At 48.2% G+C, this 21,248-nt stretch overlaps 1 protein-coding gene across 50 annotated transcripts in view; it reads left to right on the top strand.

The window, feature by feature from the left end:
- Nucleotides 1–21,248, top strand: part of SORBS1 (sorbin and SH3 domain containing 1) — a 208,052-nt gene that overhangs the window by 88,005 nt on the left and 98,799 nt on the right. For 36 of the 50 annotated variants that reach the window (XM_064488240.1, XM_064488260.1, XM_064488266.1 and 33 more), the window contains 4 exons: nucleotides 10,842–10,896; nucleotides 15,156–15,224; nucleotides 18,020–18,115; nucleotides 19,851–19,979. In XM_064488240.1, the coding sequence (XP_064344310.1) occupies nucleotides 10,887–10,896; nucleotides 15,156–15,224; nucleotides 18,020–18,115; nucleotides 19,851–19,979 (304 nt within the window). In that variant the 5' untranslated portion in view covers nucleotides 10,842–10,886. Of the gene's footprint in view, nucleotides 1–6,014; nucleotides 6,188–10,841; nucleotides 10,897–15,155; nucleotides 15,225–18,019; nucleotides 18,116–19,850; nucleotides 19,980–21,248 lie in introns of those variants that run through there. The other 14 variants (XM_064488281.1, XM_064488262.1, XM_064488248.1 and 11 more) reach the window with 2 other exon arrangements.

Here is a 21,248-nt window from a genome sequence, read left to right as displayed (position 1 = left end):
ATGGAACCTCAGGAGGGAGAGGAAGGAGGTGCAGGAAGCTCTCCGAAGGAGAGCTGAGGCTGTCCTTTTAATTACACTGAGAGTAGCCTCCCTATGGTTGAAAAAAACCACATCTGATGCTTCTCAGAGAAACCAGCCGAGGAGAGAGTGGTTTTGAGCCTCAGCCTCACATGCTATTGGTGACGATGACCATGCTGCAAGCCCTGGGCTTTATTGAGCACTTTGTAAGCCTGTGATCGCTTGATATGCTTGACCTCATTCAGTGCTCACCATAACACTCTGAAGTTGATGGCTGTGATTATTCCCATTTTATAGACGAGGAAACTGAGACTTAGCAAAGTTAACTGGCAGACCTCAGCTTAAGCATTCGGTAAGTGGCAGAGCAGCAGCTGAAATCCAGGCTGTCTGTTCTAGAGCTCCTCTACACCTTTCCAAAGATGTGTGTGGGTAAGTGGGTGTTGAGGGGCGTCACTGCTTCCTAAAGGCCGCTAGAAAGTGACGTGTGTGATCTAATTCCATTTAAATCAGTGAACCCTCTAGAGAAAAGTTAATACTGTGGGAACTACAGGGAAAGAGATAAATTCATTTTTAAAAATTGATTAGCTATTTCCATCAGTTGGAATGGAGGCCTGTCTTTCCTTCCACCACGACTCTCCACCCTCCCAATCTCCCATTTGAATCTGCAATAAAGTATCTTAAAAAACAAACAAACAAACAAACTACTACAGGGATATTTAAAACATTCAGAAGAGGGTGCTTTTGTCGGCATATCCCCAGGTCTTTCCCAGGACAGTCTGGAAGCTTGACGTTCTCTCGGCTGGGATGTTCCCACAGTGGAGGGCAGTCCATAGTTCTCTGCTGTCTTTCATGCCTCATCAGGATTTCAAGGCTGTCAGTTTTCTCTTTCAACTCGAATATAAGGTCTCTGAGGGCAGGCACCGTCTCTTACTTTGGTGGACAAATTTGATTATTACCATAGCTGGAAAAAAATGCCCCCTAAGATTATCCATCTCTTTTTTGGGTGTATCTTGTCTCTGAACAACTTCCACATAGAAGCATCTTGCTTCAGGCAGGGACTGTGTTGGGGCACCTCTTTGAGTGAAGCCACATCATGGAATTGAAAGACCTAGGCCTGGGAGTCAGCTCCAGGGTCTCTCCTACTTGCTTCTGCAAGACTCTTCATTGAGTCAGCTGACTTTCATTGAGGTTCATTCTCTCCATTTGCAAAATGGGCGTAGGAACCTTGCGAGGTGTTCTCAAGATTAGAAGTGATGTATGTAAGTGGCTGGTTCATCTGTCTGTTCTGAAGCACGTGCACAGGGCCTTGCACAGAATGCATGCACGGTAAATGGGTCTTGAAATAGTGATGTGGTTCCTTGAGACATGACCTTAAAGAGAGAGCTACTCCGAAGTGTTTTAAAACACAATGCCTTTCTGAAGCATGCCCTTCATGGCCTAGCTTTGCATAGGAAGGCAGGGCCAGAGAAGGGTTTCTTGGTTTTTAGATGCTGCTTCAGTTTGTAAAACCTAATGTTTCATAGGTTTTTATAGCCTGATAGTTTAAGTATTTGTAATATCAACTTCATGGAAAGATATGCAGTGATTATATTCATCAGTCTATTAAAGCAATAAAAGGATAAAATCTTCTTCACTAGAATATTTTTGTTTTTTAACACTTTACTTCATATATATTTTAAAATTTAGAAACACCTTATGGAATTAGGCATTACTAACTTTTTCGTAGGTGAGTACACTGAAGCTGAGAAACTAAGGGACTTTCCGATTTGCAGCATTGGTAGAGTTTGGATTCAAACCCAATTCCTGTGAGGTTTTCTTGTTTGTTTATTATTTTCCCACAGCCACTAAACACATGGAGAAACTATTAGCATTTTTTCCTCCATCCATTTTACTTTTAACCTGTGCCTTTATAGTTAAAGTGGGTTTCTTACAACACACAGTTGGGTCTTGTTTTCTTGATCCACTCTGATAACCTCTTTTAATGGGTACATTTAGACCATTGGTGTTCAAAGTGATTATTGCTGGATACACAGCAACTAAAGTCAGAAATGTGTGTGTGTGTACGCCATATATATGTTTCTTAATATATAAATGTATATCCAACTTATTTCCACGTAGTCTGGTCTGGAAAACAACATAGATTTAAGAAAAACAAAACAAAACAAAAAACTTCTACTGAATGTTTGTTGTGACCTTGGCACTATATTTTTAATGATTTTGAAGGAGTTTAAAGAAAACTCATTTCAGAAGTTTGCACCGTATTCTCCAAGTCTTGGATGCAGCTTTTATACCTGGCATGTTCAAAAATTGCCTAAAATTAGTGCAAAATACAGTTAAAAGAGAGAGAAGTAGCTGAGGTACTACAGTTCACTTTCTGCTGAGTGGAAGTCGGGGCCTCACGTTCATTCTCCGTGGGCGCTAAGGGTCTGACGCAGCCCTCGGCCTCCCAGGCCTGATGTCAGGGGTTATTGATTCTAGGCCTGCCTCTTCATGCTGCGCCTCAGTTGCTAAACAAGTGCTGCTGAGAAGAGAGGTTTTCTCAGAAGAAATAATGTTTTCAGTGTTTCTATTGGCTTTTTGCGCGGTTAGCATACGATCAGCAAAATTTCAGAACTTCTTAAGGAAAACAAGCTATTCCTGGATAAGCCAGTATTATGAATTGAGGTATTTAAGTTATTTATTTGCAAAAGACCCAGAGTCTTTTTACTGTATGGAACTTCTGTTCCCTCATTCCCGAGCGTGGAATGGGCTGGCACGGCAGCCATCTGTGTGATCTATGGTTTGGTAAATACGGAGCCGTAGGAATTTTGTGGTTTAAAAGAAAAGTCGAGAGGGAGTTACGGATTGTCTGTGAGACTGGACACCTCTCCTGCCATGTCAAACCCACCCTCCTTTCCCATTCCCAAACTCTAAAAGACCTCCTTTCAGCTTTTTGAGTCTTTTTTTCAGCCACACACAGTAACTTAGTCTCTCTACCTGGAGCCCGTGGCTCAGCCCTGACTCCCCGGAGACTGCAACGTGCTTTCGTTCACGCGGGTGGATTTTGTGTAATAGCTGCTGCCTGAAGAAAGCGTCCTCTGTGCCCTGGGCTTGCCTTTCTTAGTTTGAGGTTAGGTGTTTACAGTTTAAACAGAGCTGAGATGTCGTGCTGCTATCCAACGGGTTTGGGAATGTGCCCTTGTGGCAGTCAGTGCTCTTGGCGTCCCGAGTGGAGGGCTCCACGTGTACTGGCGGCTGCAGTTAGACAGCTTTGTTTTGGTTCTGTAGTCCCAGCCATATTTGGGAAACACACGTTGGCGAGCTTTTGTATTTAAGACTTGTCTGCGTTGACCGTGCATGCTTAAGAACTGGTGTGTGCCCAGAGTTGTACATATAAAGAGTTTGAGGCGCTCGGGGCTCTGGAATGCCATGCAGTCCGTCGGGTTAGGAGCAGGGGACTGGCAGCCAGCAGGCCCAGGGAGCAGGGGTGCTGTGTGCGTTGTCACCTGGCAGCCCCTGGGGACTATTTTAGGGTGAAACGTTTTGGTGCCATTGCTTCTTTAGGAAATCTGGCTGAACATTCTAGTCGTTTTATTGCCCCCCTTTCCTCATAAGGAACTGCCTGGGAGTAGTTTGGCTTCGTTAAACAAAAGCAATCACTGGCAATTAATGCTGGAATTCCACATTTGGGGCATTTGCTCTCAGTCCTGAGGGACAGTGCTCCTCGTGGGGCTGCCATGTTCTAATGGACAAGATTGTTTGTAGTGTTTTTTTCTTTCACTTGTCTCCTAGAATTTGGTCTTAAAAGTTCTCAAGATTACACCCTTGCATGTCAAATGCCAGGGATGAGATTAAAAACAATTACCTGTCATTAAAAAAGTAACATGTTATGACCATTACATACAGTTTGGAAAATAGAAAAGAAATGTCAACATTGCCTGTAATTCCACGCTGCCACATCCTTGTTAGAATTTGGGCATATTCCTTTGAAATACATGTGTTTTTGTTTTTACATGTTGATAATCATGAGCATGACATGGACCTACATCCTGCTTTAGTCACCTAATCTTCTAAGAAGTGTTTTCCCATGTTGTGTGTTCTGCATAACCATTATTCTCATAACTGTTCAGTCCATCCAGGGGGTTTGTGGCCATGTCATTGGTCCCCTGTCACTGAACACAGGAGTGTTTCTAGGTTTTCACTGTTAATAAAGCTGTGGTGAACATCTGTTTACGTAGCTTTATTGTCATTTGGGATTCTCTCTCTGAGCCAGATTTCCCTAAAGCACAAAGAGTATGAAGTACATTAAGTCTTGATGTGTTATGCTGCAAGCAGTGGTAATAACTTAGTGTCACTGACTGTAGGAAAATGTCAGTGTCTTTAACACTTGGCCCTACTGGGCTTTATTTTTTTTAATTTGTGGCCTAATTTAAGAAGTGGAAAAAATGGTTAGTCATTATTGGAGGGTTTTTGTTTTGTTTTGTTTTTTAAAACTAATCAGGAGAAGTGAACATTTTCTCATAGATTTGTTTGTTTGCACTTTTTCTTGGAATTTCTTCATGCCTTTAACGTTTTTTTCTTGGCGGTAAGTATTGAGTACACTGTAACACAAGGATATTAATCCTCTTTATTATGTTTGCTGTAAATCATGCATTTTAATACATACATTGTAATCAATATTACCTCCTAAATTTTGTTGTCCAAAGGTCAAATAATTTTGCATTTATAAGACTGGAAACTATTTTAGGCTGTGTTTTGCTTATTGGCAATTTTGTTGGCAGAATGAACTTTGCATGTTTATTTACAGACTTCATCTAAGTTTAAAAGGTAAAAAAAAGTTTGCAGATTTGTCAGTGGTTAGCTTTCCAGCTCTCGATCCTGACCCATGTCTGGTGAGGGCCTGGGATGACAGTGTGATGGTCACTGGGGGGGCTTGGGCGTGGGGATTTCTGAATTCTGTGATTCTTAAAGAGGCCTTATTAAAATTGTCATCATGCCTTTTAATGGGGATTAAAAACAAAACTAAACCAAATTTAAAACTTCCCTTTCTGATGGGCCAGTGCACCTGGTGACTGGGATTGGCCTTAACATTGAGGAAGTGAGGGAAGGGGCTTTAGGGGGAAGTGACAGTGAGATTAAAGACTTGGAAATCTTGTTCAGGATTCAGTACGAATGACAGATGTGAGTCACATGGAGTTTGGGCTTATTAAGTACATGGAGGTAAGATTGGAGAACTCATTGGGACCTCCTCTTACAGAGCCTTATGGTGTTAAGGGATTTGGACTTGCATTTTTAGACCAGTGTTTTCCAAAGTGTGACATTTGAGGTGAGTTTTGAAGGTATGCCATTGATCACTCGAAGTTTAGCGTTTATTCATTCCTTGATGGTCTCTCCAGTAGAATTTATTCCTTTCCTTTCTGTGCTCCTGTACCACTTAGGTCAGATTCCTGGCAGAAGGGTTCACTGTCATACTGTGTTTAAATGGGACATGTCTGTGATCCTACAACACCGTGATGGCCTCAGAGACAACTGTCTGGTGCATGTTGGTCTCCTGTGGGCCAAGCAGTATTCTGGGTGCACAGTAGGTGCTAAAGAAATGCTGTTGGAATGGCCTGTGTTTTAGATACATTATTCTTTTCTAGGAGGTTTTCTACCCTTTTTTTTTTCCCTTTTGCCCTGTACCACCCAAACAACCCCTCTGAGCTTACAGGGGCCCCGTGGATTTTTTCCTCCATTGAAATTTGACCCAGGAACTCGCACTGCTGAAGTCAGAACGTGGCAGGACATGGGCTGTAGGGTGATCCTGAGGCTTATTAGGCCATTGTAACAGTCTAGGGATGAGGTGATGGAACAGAACAGTGAGTTCGCAGATGGAAAAGCAGGGGTGGCTGGGGTGCTTGAGGCACGAGGGTGGAAAAATTGACAAGACTGGGCAGCGTATCAGGTGTGGGGAGGAGGGGGCGGGGGGAGGCAGGACCAGAACGTAGTGCACTCAGACCTGCACGAGGGCCAGATACTCACTCCACCAGTGTTGACTGGGCGCTTGCTCTGGGCTAGGCACCATGCCAGATGTTAGGCTGCAGAGATGAGCCAGACGCCTTCTCTGCTGGAAGTGCTCACTGTGGAGGGGGTTGACTGGAGGAGCAGGGACCATGAAGGCAAGGTGGGAAGAGATGAGTGACGGTTACAGGTAATCAGTCCCTGTATTATCAGGACTTTGCACTACTCACTGAGTGATGGGGTGATATCAGAAGGATATAAGGGGCAAATGACACTGTCCAGCTCGTGTGTTGGCTGTGGAAGGTTGATTCTCATCTGGGATTTAGTGTCCGTTCTGAAGGCTGAAGGTGCCCTGAGGAGGAAGAAGAGACTGGTAGGAGGGAAAGTGGGCTCAGGAGACGGGAGAAAGAGCAAGATGAAGGGAAATCTTTTCTGAATCTGTTTTTGCACCTCAGTAATAAAAGGGTGGATTAGATTTCTCGTTTATGAATCTTTTGTAGCCATAGAACCCATTTATCCAAGGAAAGTTCTGAAAGTATAAATGAATGAAATCAATAAAAACACAGCTGCCCTGGTGGCCTGAGGGGGCTTGTGGAACCTTCTGCTGAAACAGGTGAAAAACCCACAAAAAGGAGCTCGGTAACCAGCACAGATCCTTCTGGCTTGAATAGTCCAGATGAAATCCTCAAGGAAGTGAGCTAGTACTTGGAAAGGAACGAGAACCCAGCCCAGGGTCCTCCAGCTCTTTAAACTCCGGGAGGAACTTCAGAGGTCCTGTTCCAGAAGGAAGAGCCTCATGGCCCAAGGGAAACCAGTCCGCAGTGACACTGAGAAGTCAGGACCAGGAGGTGCTTGTGGGAGGAAGAAGGAGTTAACTTCTTAAATTCAGTGGAAAGGTCAGTGAGGCCCTGGCCAGGGCAGGAGCTTGGGCTTGGCCATGTGTGTGCACTGGAAACCTTTCTGAAGGCCATTTTAGATAACTGGTTAGAACGGAAACCGCGTTGGAGGGATTCCAGGAGGAAACGGGAGGATGTGGGGGACGTGTTTTCCTATCGCTCCCTCTCCAGAAGCATCGGTCTTTTCACAGAAACCATGTGCTTGTTGTGTTCTGAGCCCCCAGTGGTGTCCTGGGATTCCAGGCCGAAGTTAACATCAGGGTCAAGTTTATCCTGACTTCCTCCCTTTGAAAGGAAATGTTAGCGACTCAGTGTTTATCCTTTCTGGCTTTCTGAGGAGCCTTCTGCACCCTCCCTGATAGCGTAGAGAGTGCATTTGAAGAGAAATGCCATTAATAGGGATTGAGAAGAAGATGAGCTGACAAAAACATTGGAGAAATGTGGCTCTGCTGGTGGATCAGCACAGTATAAGGCCAAGCATCTGTGGGCTGTCCGTGTTCTTTTCAAGCCGTCGAGTAGCAGCAAATACATATATCAGACCAGGTCTCAGGTTGGATTCCAGAGCTAGAGTGTAACCAGAGTTTGGTCGGAATGGGGAACTAGCTTGTATTAGGCAGCTGTAATGGCGTTAAGGCGAATCTTGGTTATTTTGACACTAGGACTTGAAAGTTAGGTTCTGAAGGTTAAATAGAGGCAAGGACAAAGTTCACGACTGGACACCCACCCGCTGCATGCTCAGTCCCAAGGATGACACAGTATCTCCCTTTAGAATCTTACAGTTGTCTGCGTGTGTAGTGTGTGTGTTGGGGAAGAGGCAATGGAGGCAAAACAGCATAGGGCATAGGAGAAGCTGGAGCAAGCTGTGTGCAAGGTCAACCAGAGGCTCAGGCTCTTCCAAGGATCTTTGCTGAACCCTGAATTCATTTTTACAGACACACTCAATTCCTCCCTTGTCATATCCCTGAACCATCCATATAAGGAAGGACCTCCTTTCCTTCCCTAATAAACAACCCATATTTAGCTATTGGATTCTGTTACAGCTGGAAACATGAGTATAACTTTTGCTTTTTAGTAATTATTCACTCTCTGTCATGAAGACTTATCTCAAAATTACAGGGTCGTGGAATTAGAGAAGGGACCACGCCAAACCGTTCATTATCCAGATGCATTCTTAACACGACTGGCTACTTCACATCTTGTTCTCTTGATGGAATGTCTGTGTCGATGCTGTGGTGTTTTGACCAAGTACGGTAGACCTGGGCAGCCCAAGGGGTGGAATGGTGGCTTCACCCTCGCTGGCCACCCAGACAGTGACACTGTAGGTTCCTGCAACTCACAGTGGGGTGAGGGGTTTGCTGCCCACTTGTAGCTGTCCAGTTTTGCCACTAGGTGGCACCATTCATCTTTTTGGCTTTTACCCAAAGGCGCCTGAGACCTTTGGAGGGGATTTAGGGGAGAAATTCCAAAGACGTGCCATCATGTTCTCAACCAACTCAAACTCTTTACAGCTTAGTTTTTAAATAAATATTAAGTGTCAGAGGTTTTTATGTAAAATAAACCCTCATGTTCTACATATGATTGTAATACTTGTACTGTCTCTAAGTGAACAGCGGGGAGGAGATTGTGACTTCCAAAGCTTTCAGCGTTCTCCTGGCCAGACTCAGTTTGTGCAGCTTCCTAGTTGCATCCCCGCCACCCTGACTCTGAGCTCTTCAGGTTGTAGAGACAAAATCGTCTCCTGAGCCACGTGGGATTCAGCCCTAGATGGCCTTACTCAGGAGAGAGGAGTGAAGCTTCTCTCTGCGTGAAACCTTTGGGGCTCCCTCCTCCCCATCTTCTTCCTCCTCTTCTGCTGCTCAAGATGCTCGGGCTGCAATCAGAAACTGCCGCTGGTTAATTCAGACTGAAAGGGGGGTTTGTTGGCGAGCCCTCGGGTAGTTCAGAATGTACAGGAGGTCAGAGAATAGCACTCAGAACAGGGGCAGAAATTCAAGGAGTCTGCACTGGATGGACTCAGAGCCAGAACCAGGCCCTGGAATAGTCTGGATAGGATGTCGCTGCCGTTGCCACCACTGACGAGGACAGGGCACTGGGCGCCATCCTCGGCACAAGTGCCACTGCTGCAGTTTTTATTTTAAACTGTCCCCCCTGCTTCGTGTTACCTGCAATCAAGTGACAGCACGTAACAGAACCTAGTACCCAAAAGTCTTTATGTGCAGAGCTGGTACTTACCTGAGGGTCGTCGCTGCTGCCTCCTACTGTCATCCAAGTTCAAGAATCGGGATAGTGTCTGACCCTCTGGGGCCCATTTTCCTTCCATCTTCTTAAAATCTGACCACTGGATGGTAAACACCTGGCCTGGGGAGGGCCCCCTAGAGAGCGCTATCCCTGGCATCTGCTCTGGTTGGTGGACGTTTGTGGCAAAGTGATGGTTAGTATTTAGGGTACTATCCCGGACCATATGTACTTCAGATCAGTTTATGCAAGGGTGGGGCTGACACCTAGAAATTACTAGTATCTGTATTGAGAAATATAAAATGTGCAAAGGGTGACCCAGATATCACAGATGGTGATGACTCATCAGGTGTGAGCTGAGGCGTGCTTTTTGTCTGCTTTCCCAGTCATCTCCTCTCAGACCTAAGAATGCTGTTGTGCCATGTACTTATTTTTGAAATCAAGACAAATTGAGCTATACGAGGGAATTGGTAAATGAATTATGGACTGTTACTACAATGAAATACTACACAGCCATCAAAATGATGGGTATGACTGTGAAAATCCAGAAAAATGTTCATGAGATATTTAAGAACTCAAACACAAAGCTGTCCAGACATTGTTTACAACTGTGTAAGTGCTGTTTATGCAGGTACAGGTTAGATAGGACTGTAAAGAAAGAAAAATACTCTCTATTAACATAACTTCATGGTTGAAGCAAAAATATTTCTTCAGACATGCTTTAAAAGTTAAGTAAATGAAACCTTAACATAATTATTAAAATTATTTTTTAAAGTAAAACATTTGGATGATATCCTGACCGCCCTTTCTGGCCTGGGAGGCAGACGAAGGTATCATAAAACCAGGATGGGAAACCACCGGGGCATATGGAACACAGCAGGTTGCATTCTTAACTGAAAGAACAAATGTTTCCACAGCTTAAAGAACAATCTGAGGGGCTGTTGAAGGTCACAGGTAGTCTCAGGCGTACTTGACAGTGACAGAGGCAAAGTTACTGCTGATTTGGGCTAGAGAGAAGCACTTAGAATGACTTCTTTTTTCCCCCTTAGTTTCTATTCAGCCGATTGCAAGGACAGTGAACAAGGCAGCCACCCAGAGAGGAAGCCAGTGCCCAGCTTCCATGTTAAAAAGGAAACTGAAGCGTGTCTGCTGGTCCAGACCCTCAGACCAGACCTCGACCTTACTACAGAAGTCATGACCCAGGGGCTTGATTGCCTCTACATCGTTGCTTCTCACACATGAAAGTACAGAGGGACTGGCTGGGGGCCTTGTAAAATGCACATGCTGATTCAGTGGGTGTAGGGTCGATTCTGAGTTCCTCCATTTTGTTGGAAGTTCACAGCTGATGCCAGTGCTGCTGGTCTGCAGACCACACTTTAAACAGCAAGGTTCTACGTGTCCTGAAGGCTTGCTTCTCAGATTGTCCTTCAGATGCGTTCAGCTGGACCTTACTATTCAAAATATGTGCAAGACCTGTGCCTTGTCTCTAAACCAAGTATGGGTAACAAAACCAAGGCCAAGGAGTTTGAGTGATGTGTCCAAGGTCATGTCATACAGAGCCAAACGAGAACCAGAAGCCTGGCCAGGCGTTTCCTGGTTCAGCTGTGTTTTATCAAGGGTTATGTACGGGGTTTGCATTTTTAATGTGAACCATAGGGATTTATCTAGAACCTGCCATTCATCAGTTCTGTTGTGGTGTTTGTTTTTCTGCAGAGCAGTTCAGAGGCCTGGTTGCAGAGGACTTGTCCTGTCACCACCATGAGCTCTGGTAAGTCATTTTAAACCCTGTCTTTCTCTTCTTGACAAATCTACAAAACTGGGCCATTTACCCAGATTTCTCACTCACTCTGGAGGCCCCAACTACATTTTGTTTTTAATTTTTTGAGTCCTGGGTAAGTGGCAAAGTTTTGTCATAAATTGTCATCATCACCTTTACTAGTAATGGTTTACTAAGTACCTACCATATGTCAAGAACTACGCTATATACTCCACATGTACCGTGTCCTGAGTTTTATAGGGGGCTCCTTTTCCCTGTATTTGACAACTTTATTGAGATGTACAGTAAACTGGATATTTTAAGGGTACAATTTGATAAACATTGCCGTATGTATATACCTTAGTGGCATCTCTTAATCTGACTGACTGCAGCAAAGTCAACAGATTGACCATAATTGCCCCAGGATATGAACTAATCTGTCACTTCCTTTCTCAGGACAAAATCATCCTTTTGCTATGCCTTTGGTGGTAAAAATCAAGACCTAAACAAATGATCAGTTGAGTATTTTTAGTCTAGAGCTGGGGTGGAGAGCCCAGGCTATGGGAGACAGAGAGGGGGATAGGTCCCAAGAGCTGGCAGCTTTCCAGCCTAGAATTCGAGGCAGAGGAGTTTCCACCTGGAGATGAAGGCACGCCTTGGCTACTGAGCGTGTCCTGGAACCTCCCAAGACCCTCAGGCTGGGTGGGCCAGGGGGTGACCAAGGGGATAGTTCATTCAGGGGTCTCTGAATCCTGCGTTGTCTCCAAAGTGTATTCAGAGACCTCTGTAGATTGAAAACAAGCCTTTCCCTTTCAGTGCCCTTTTAGCCAAATCCACACCATGTGGGGCTGTGTGTGCTTAGGACGGGGAGGCCAGATCAGCTCAGGGCTGCGTACTGAGTGTGCGGGTGGAGGGCCCTTCTCCACACTCTCCTCTGTAAGATGGGCGTCGCGGAAGCCCCCATTCATTGGGATTTTGTGAGGATGAAGTGAGGCAGTGCTTCTGCAGTACTGAGCACTGTGCCCAAGGCCTGGCCGGTGTCCATCCGTGGGCTCTATCAGCTGAGGCTCCCTCCATGCAGGAGAGGAATGCGGCTCGTCCCTGCGCCCGTGGTGCCTCTGCTGGAGGGGGGGGGGGGGAGGCCGCGCCCTGTCTCCTCCCCTCCAGGTGCACTTGACGCTGCCAGCGGCTCCTGCTTTGTAACTCATTTTTTCTCCTTTTTTGGCGTTTTGTTTTTGTTGTCATTTAAAACAGGCTAGGGCTTTTCCTTTCTTTCTTTTGAAACTTTAGCTCTGCAGCCTCAAATTTCTTCTAAGATCATATTTAGCCTAAACGGGCATCACCACTCCTGGCACGAATAAGGGTGGAAGAAGCAGGCAGGGAGGGGCCGGCCGGAGGGCGAGGGTGTGGAAATGTCTGCGGGACTCCTCCCCAGGGTCTCACTCTCGGGCATGGCACTGAAAGGAGGCATTTTGTAGGAAGAGTCCAAAAAGTCTGGACCCTTTGACCTGATAATCCCACTCTTGGGAGTTTCTATCTTAATTTGAAGGAAACAAAAACATCACCCCCATGAAGGTGGGGAGTGAATAGGTTCATGATGTGTGTTTGCTTGACGGAATATTATGCCACTAATAAAAATGATCATCAGAAGGAAAGCAGCTGCATAAAAATGTTTTTGCCTTCGGTGGAAAGAGCAGCATGAAAATGATATGTTATTTTTATTCCAAGTCTGGACTGGGCTGCCAGTCACCAAGGCAAGTGCTTTAGCTGCCCTATCTCATTTCATTCTCCTGGCAGACCCACAAAGTTGGGCATGGTATACTCTCATTCTAGAGATGAGGAAACTGAGGCCCTTAGGGGCTAGTGGTGTGTCTGGAGTCAGCCAGCTAGTGCGGGGTGGAGCTGAGGCAAACCCAGGAGGCTGGTCACCAGCACACTGTGCTGCAGAGATTTTGAGCCTGAGGTGATGGAATTATTTCTCCAAATTAAAAAATGAACAAAAGGAAAGGAAGGACATGGGTCTGGGTCTCGGGGAAGCTCAGAGGCTGCTGGCTTAGGGAGGCCCAAAGCAAGGCCTACAGTCCTAGAAAGGAGACCATTATGAGCAGTTAAGGCAGGTGCATGGGGAAGGAATGGTCAGAGAGGAAAGATGGGATTGTGGGACCTATGATTTTTATTTTGGATTTCTGGCTTTCTACCAACACCCTCCTTCCATCCATCCCAGAAATGCAAGTGCACAGGGGACTTCAGCATCTGGGAGAACGAGCCTCCATCTGTAGGTGGATTGGGGCCAGTGGATGGGACAGGACCTGTGGGGCCAGTGTTGGGAGGTCCTGGCTGCCAGTAGAGGTGGGGGCAGTGGGCACGCTCATGTCTGGATCCAGGAGCACCCGGGCTGGCCGGTCAGTGTTGTTTATGTCAGGGAGGATGATAGATAAGAGCCTAACAGGTAGGGCAACCTAGTCTCAGCAAAATGAGCCACTTCCGTCCCAGCATTTGAGAAAATAGGATATTTGTAAACCATTTTCTATAGAATATACTTAGTTCATGTTTAGAATACATATAAACCATTTTTTATTTTTCAAATAAGAAATGTTTATACCAGGTGGGGACAAGGAAGATAAACTGTGGGGTGGAGCAGACCAGAGCTCAGGTCCCAGTTTAGTGATCTTCTGGCTTCCTTTCTGAGCCTCACATGTTTCATCTATAAAACAGGAGTTTCTCCTAGCTCCAGGGACCTGGGTACTAAGGATAAAAATGAGGTGGTAATTGTGGAATGCTTAACATGGATCCTCAGATTCAGGCAAATAGATGCTTAAAAAAGCCATAGTTGTTACGATTATATTTGTGGCTTGGTTGGCTCTTGGCTGCAGTGGGGGGTGGGGGGCGGTTCACTCCAAGCACACAGGTCGCGTGTCCCAGGCAACAGGGTCCAGCCCACACACCTGCTTGTCTTCTCTGGGCTGCCTCCATCAGTGCTGGGATGGGGAACTGGTGGGACTTGGGCTGCAACTGGGCAGGGAGGGTCTCAGTGTCTGCAGCTGAGCAGAACGCAGGTCACTGCTGACACAGAGGAGGTGACGTGCAGAGTGAGCCTCGAGGACCTGTAGGATTTCCCCAAGGTAGCAAGAGAAGGCATTCTTGGCTGAGGGCCTCACAGGAACCAAGGCCTGAAGGGCTGAAAGTGCCTGATGGGCTGAAGGGGCCGAAGGGGCTGTGAGGAGACTGGGGTGGCAGGCGGGGGCAGGAGGCAGGAGAGACAGCTGGACACGGGCTGGAGCCAGTGGGCAAAGAGCCTGGAGTCCGGCTGAGTTGCCCAGGCTGTGTCCCCTGGGAAGCTGCTGGCCACTGTTTGTCGGTTCGCTTTTAATCCTCAAGAAGGTCAGTTTGTCAATTTAAATATAACCAGTTATGCCAACACTACAGGTCATCCCATTTACTAAAAGATTATATTCCAATCATTTGTCCATTTAGGGGAACTTGGAGTACATTTTTTTCCTCATGGAAATGATAATGAAAATGATTAAATTCCCAGACGAAACCCTAATACTTTAGTTTTCAAAACAGAGATGAACTACAGTATATATCAAGTGGAGGAGTTTTAGAAAATCGTATTGCATTGTCCCATCTTGTTCTCCACTGTCCAACACGCCGGGGCTTTTTAATCCAGCTCAAGGTCTAGAGAGGGCTCTCGGGTGCAGACTGAGGGCTGGGGTCCAGGAGGGGACAGAACAGGGGCAGGGTGAGCGTCCGGGAGCCAGGTCATCTTCATGACAAGAACACGAGAGCCTCAGCTGGGGATGGGGGGAGGGTGTGTACATGACGTTTCGTGGGGGGGGTGGCATGAGTTCGATGGCAGTGGCTGTGGACAAAGGAAAGTGTCACAGAGCCTGGGGTCTCGGTCCTGGCTGTCTGACAGCTCTCACTCAGGATGCGCAGGGCTGCATTTGAGCGGCCTTGGAATGGCGGATAAGCCTTAGGCAGGCGGGGGATGCCATTTCGAGGGAATTAAGCAGATTTTTTTTTTAAGTGTCAGAAACGAAGCTGTATCCAGGAGGCAGGAGGACTGACATCACTCACAACACACTTCCCATCCCCAGCAACTTCGCGTCCTCTCTTGTTCAAGCCACACAGCACCCTCAGAGCTCCCTTACGACACCCCAGGGGCCCGTCCCCAGGCCTGAGGACAGCCGTGGGGCCCCAGGTGGGACTCGTTCCAGGTGGGGCGACATGATCACAAGCCTCGTGCTCTCTTCCTTTCTTCCTTTCAGAATGTGACGTCGGTGCTTCCAAAGCCGTGGTGAACGGGTTGGCCCCGGGCAGCAATGGGCAAGACAAAGGTAAGGCTCTCAAAGGGAAGGAAGCCCAACGTTTCTAGAAGGAGCAGGGCCTGGGCCACCTGCCTGGTGGGGATCTTCGCTGGTCTAATTAGGCGGTGACCTGGAGGCCAGTTCCCAGGCTTACTGAGGCTCGGGTCTGAGGCTGCCGTTTCCCACTGCGAGACGACATACTGGAAACTGCCCCTGGCTCACAGGAGGTGGGGAACAACAGGCTAAATACACGGACGGAGGCCTGGTGTGCGTGGCATTTGTCAGCCTGAAGTCTCTCCTACCTGGCATTTCACCTTCCCCCTGTGATAAATGGTGACACACTCACAGTCCTGACCCTGTGGCAAGAGCCTAAATTGCTGCAATAAATTATTCTGGTGACATCAGTCTCATGGGCATCCTCTTAGATTTTCAGTTTTTAAAATTTTAGGATGAAAGATTTAAGTGTGAAATGAACGATGAATAGATGACCTTTGCGTCCCGTTGGCCCTGAGGTCTCTCGTCCTGAATGGCCAGGCAGCAGGGCTTCCCGTGTCCCTTTGGCAGTGTGAGGAGATGCAGGTTCAAGTCCCCGTCTGCTGCTCATAAACAGGGACCTCTTGGGAGGTCCTTGGTCTTTATGGGTATGAGTTTCCTTATCTAGAAAATGAGGGACTTTGATGAGCTGCAGTATTTTTTCCTGCTTCAAATTCAGGTTCCAGTAATTCTATCAGTGCCCATCCCACTAAATCTTTTTTTTTAATTTGAGGAAGTACTGGGGATTGAACCCAGGACCTCGTGCATGCTAAGCATGCACTCTACCACTTGAGCTATACCCTCCCTGCCATTTCACTAAATCTTATGATGTCAAAAATGGAGGGCAAAAGTCCTGTTTTGGGGCATCTAAGTCGAAATGCACCCTCTCTCAATGAGTTGAGAGAGTTTGGCATGTTTGGATTTTGTAATTTTCTTCTGGGTCAGCCAAGTATTCCTTTTGAGACAAGACAAAGTGTAAAGTCAGAAGCAACAGCCAGGATGGAAGGCAGAGAGAGTAGGAGGGATGGGGAGCCTGAGGCCGGCTGGTTTAGGGGTGGGAGGTGTCCTGTCCTCTGTGCGTCCCTGCCTGGCCACCCTCCTCCACTCATGGTGTGGGACTGCGTCCTCGGGGTCTTGGACCACCTTGGCTAAGTTGCTTAGGGGCTTTTGGAGGGCAGTGCCTGCAGGGGAGTTTTAAGCCTCCAATGAAGAGCTTGGGAAGACATGGGTGCCCTGATGCTGGCCATCAACCCCATGAATTCATCCACAGAAGAGACTTGAGGAGCATGCGGGCAGTGTGGCAGATGGGGGTACTTCCCCCTCTCTCCTTGGTAAGACTCCTCTTTGGTTGAAAAAAGGAGGCAGATGCAGCCTATAGTCATCAGGGTGGCCTGAGGTGGTCCCTGAACCGGATGCCAGGACAGTTGGGCTCCAGTCTCAGCCTCTTCACTTGAGAACTGGATGATTCTGAGCAGCTCTCTTGCTTCTTCCTCTGCAAGGGTGATTAAAAACCTCCCCCCACCCAGTCTCCTAGGTGGCCATAAGTAGTAGTCAGTGGGATCACTGTGAAAGCACGTTTAGGTCTTAACATGTGCAGGGTTGTTATTACCAACTCAGTTATGGTGGCCCTGTGACTGCCATGTGCCTTATGAAACGGTAGCGCAATGGACTTGGAAGGTGACCTGCCCGTCCCAAGGTGCCTCCTTCCCCCGACAGACTCACCAGCACAATGCTGATGTAGCAGTGACACTCTCGCCTCCCAAACAGCCCTACCCCCCAGTTACGACATGGATCTGGGGCCAGAAGACCTCTGGGTGTTGCTCATTGGGGTGACGTTGGCACCACAGCACGTGAGCTCCCATCTCGATTTGCTGCCATTAGAGAGGTCAAGGGGAGGCCTCACAACAGGCTTGTTACGAAAAGGAGGGTTTGGGGATATGCCCACCGTTGGGATCACAGAATCTGGGGAGGCAGAGGGCCCAGGGAAGCCTGTGGGTAGATAAGCATGAGCACCCAGGACCTGAGGGCAGCAGCCTCCGCCAGCATCCCGGGCAGTTATCCCAGCTCTCAAAGCTCAGCTGGTGTCGGCGTCCTTGGCTGTGTGCTTGAGTGCCGCCCAGAGTCTCAGGCACGCACTTGGACACTTGGCATCTCTTGCCCAGGAAAGGGTGGGTTTCAGTAGGCATCTGTTGCCCAACAGATGGGGGTTCTGATGTGCTTGGGGCCAGAGGGCTACGGTTGTCAGAGCAGGCGCAGGACCCCAGAAGTTATGATTCTGGGGAAGTGGCTATGATGGCTGAAAAGACCAGGCTACTCATGAACTTGTTCCCTTTCTTTCCTCCACTCTCCTGGGGCCCGTGAGCCATAACTCTGCTCCTCAGAGCCCCCACCCCTGCAAAGACCCCCCTTCCCCCGCCCCACCCCACCCCCGCACTCTCCCAGGGGGCCCCTTGGACCCTGCTTGCTCTTGCTCTCCCCCTCCTCTCTTTGCCAGGCCATCTGCATCTCTGTGAATCTTTTAGTCCAGAGCCTTGGCAAGTTCCTGGTGTGGCCAGCGGCACAGACACTGACCGGCTGCACATGGGTGATGGTTGGAGGGAGGGTTCTGCAGCCTAGGAGCAGGACACTAAAGAGTGAAAGCAGGTTATTTTAAGTTATCGCGTCTCCTGCTTTTCCCATTGTTCTTTCCTTGCGGGCGACTTCCTCCTATTGTCCCTGCCAGGCTCCTCAACTGCCTGAGTGTTTCCCAAATGTTTTTTCTGGATGCACCATGTACCCTTTTGTGTTTTCAGCAACTGCCGACCCTTTACGTGCACGCTCTATTTCTGCTGTTAAAATAATCCCTGTGAAGACAATGAAAAACTCTGCAGGCCTAGTACTCCCTCCAGGTATCTCTCCTTGGGTTGCTTCTTTCTTTTGATTGTTAGCAGATCATGCATGGTTTCCCTTCTTTCCTTCTAACAAAGACTTGGAGGATTAATCCTTGCATGTTTAGGAGCCATTCCCTCTCACCTCCTCTAGTTGGTTTCCTTTCTTCGTGTGTGTGTGTGTGTGTGTGTGTGTGTGTGTGTGTGTGTGCGCGCGTGCGCGCGCGTGTGCGCGCACACGTACGTGTTTCTGTGAGCTGGCAGGTGCCTTGCCCCTCCCCTCTTTTGGAGAAGGTCAGCCCAGAGGCTGAATTTTGACTCTGGTGTAATTCTGAGGCGCATGGACTTCTTAAGTTCTCCCTAGAAGTTCCAGCTCCCAGTACTTTATTCAAAAGTCGACTCTCCCCAGGAACTAATGTGGCCACATGGGGAATCTCTAAATTGGACTTGAACTTGAAGCAGCTGCCTTAGATGCCAAACCTGGCTGCACCTCTGTGATGCTCTGAGGGCCGTTTCCCTGAACACTCCCTCCCCCGCCCCCAGCCTCACCTGCGGTCGCTTCCTGCCTCCTCTCTCCAAGGCGAGAGGCGCCGATGGGGCAGATCTGTCCTCTGGAGCTGATGACCGTTCTGTCTGAGCTGTCTGAAAGGGGCTGCCGGAGTGGAAAGGAGGCGCAAGGGGGCTTTGCTTCTCTCAGCTCTGACACAGGAGGGGGGAGGATTTAGCATCTGAGCCCACATCCTGCCCAATGCCCACCTGAAACTTTACCTTTAATCCCAGTTGTGACAGTTTTAGGTCCGAGATCCAGGCTGTGCTGTGAGCACCTTGGACAAATGAACTGTGGGATTCAGTTCAGCTGAGCTGCACAGAAAGCAGCATTCAGCACATGTGGCTCCTAGAACTGTGCGCTCTGCGTGGGTTTCTTGCCTCCCCGTTAACCGATTTTCCCGGAGGATGAACATCCAGATCTTTTGAAGCCTATTTTGAAACGCTTCTCAGTGCAATTCTGAAAGAGGACCTGGGTCTGTTATTAGGCCATTGTGAACTGTAGGAGAGGTCAGAACCCAGGGAAGGCTCAGCTGGAAGTGCAGCAAACTCTGTTCGTTGAAGAATTTTGAGTTTCTGGTCATTTTCTTTGGTGTGAATTTTCTTCATTAAGTTTGGAATGTGGCTCCATGGTTCGCCCGTGATCTTTCTCCCCAGGCAACACATCCCTGTCTCACCACCTCAGGGAGCTTGACTTGGTGATACAAGAAAATTGTCTTTTGCTTTTTCTGTTGGAGAATTGCACGGGGCAGTGATTCTCTGCAGAACCACCACCTCGTCCCCTGCATTGCCAACTTGCTGCTTTATAAGAAGGATGGTGTGGGAGCTTGAAATCTTTCATAAATTCTTTCTCGAACTATGCCTTACTAATTGGTCAGAAGTCTGCTCACCAACCTAAAACTTCATTTAATACGAGGAATCAACCGCTTTCATCTAGAAACGTTTACAGCTGACATTGTCACTCATACATTGACTCAGAACTCACTGTTGCCTCCATTTTCTCCTAACCTCATGTTGGGTGGTAAACATCCGCCAATGGGATTTGTCCCTCTCCACCGCCCACAAATTAGCCGTCATTGACCACAAGACCTTGCCTGTCTGTGACCAGGTTCCCCTCATTCCCCAGCTGTAACAAGTTGCTGGCTGGCTGTTACTTTAATCCCCCGAGAGCCTTGGATTCACTCTTCTCTTCTGGGTCTTTCCTTTTCAGACACGGATCCTACAAAAATCTGCACTGGGAAAGGAGCGGTGACTCTCCGGGCCTCGTCCTCCTATAGGGAAATGCCGAGCGGAAGCCCTGTGAGCCCTCGAGAAGCCCCACAGCATGCAGGGACACCAGGTGCGCTGCCCGGAGACTGGCGGAGGGGCTCAGAACCACGCGGGAAGGGTGGGAGGTCGTCAGCCACCTCCCGATTCTCCCAGGGGCCCCAGGGACCATCCTTTCCTTGTCCATCTGCAGCAGGTGGTGATCAGTGCCCTAAACTGACAGGTACTCACTTGCCTCAGGCAAAGGCACATAAGTGCCCACTTTATTTTAGCATGTTACTGAACACATGAGCAGAGCCCCCATTAAAAAGCCGGTGACTCTGCAGCCTGCATTCGGGAGGACAGAGATGGCTTTGGCACCCAGGGACAGCATGGTGAGATGGGCTCAAGGTTAGGCTTCTCTGAGCCCATCCCTACATCTGGGAGCAGGGCTGTGACCATCCAGGCAGGGCTGGGGAAGGAGCCAAGGGAGACTGAGATGGGCAGGTGGCCAAATGGCCTCGGCTCCCAGGAGAGCGGGGAGGCCACCTAGCAGCTGAGGGAGCAGGATCAGGAGAGCATGTCTAAGGCCAGTGCCAACTCGGAGGGAACGGAGACAAAAGAAGCTCACCTCCCCACCCCAGTCCATCAGCAGGAAACCTGGGTGCCCAGAGTATGGTGTTGAGGTTGAGACCTGGGTCTTTGGAACCTGATAGATTGGGTTCATGGATTCATGTCCTGCTCCACTACCTGGTGGCTGTGCAACCTTGGATGAGATAACTGCTCTCCCTCAACCCTAGTGAACCCATCTGCAGAACGGGGTTGATAATTGTACCTGCCTCATAACATCATCATGAGGATAAAGTATGTAGGTGTCCTGCACCACCCCTGGTGGTGTGGAATGAGCTGTTAGTCGTTAGCTGCTGTTAGTAGGTTAAGACTGCAGTTGTTTCGGACTTTCTGGAGAGGGCTTTCCATAGCCCAAGAGTTCTGGGACTTGGGAAGAGTAGACTTCGAGGTTTCATAGGCACAGTCAGCATGGGGTGGGGCAGCCCCTTCCCACCCTGTAGGGCAGTGGTTCTCATGCTTCAGCTGCATCAGAATCACCTGGAATAAAAAGACAGGTTCCCCGGCCCCAGCCTGGAGTTTTAGAATTTGTGATTCCCACCTGTAGGTCAGAGGAGGGTTCCGAGATTTTGCGTTTCTGACAAGTTCCCAGTTCATACTGGTGGTGCTGTTCCAAGGAGCACGTTTGAAAGCTACTGCTGTAGGGGATGGGAGTTTCCTCCCATCTTGAAGGAAGGAAATGAAGAGAGAAAAAGAATTGCAGTGATGGCCACTCCCATGGGACCAGAGCGGAAAG

The sequence above is a fragment of the Camelus dromedarius genome, chromosome 8 (genome assembly GCF_036321535.1).
Source record: "Camelus dromedarius isolate mCamDro1 chromosome 8, mCamDro1.pat, whole genome shotgun sequence".
Taxonomy (NCBI): domain Eukaryota; kingdom Metazoa; phylum Chordata; class Mammalia; order Artiodactyla; family Camelidae; genus Camelus; species Camelus dromedarius.
The sequence above is the reverse complement of the archived record's forward strand: the minus strand, read 5'-3'. Positions and strand labels throughout refer to the sequence as shown.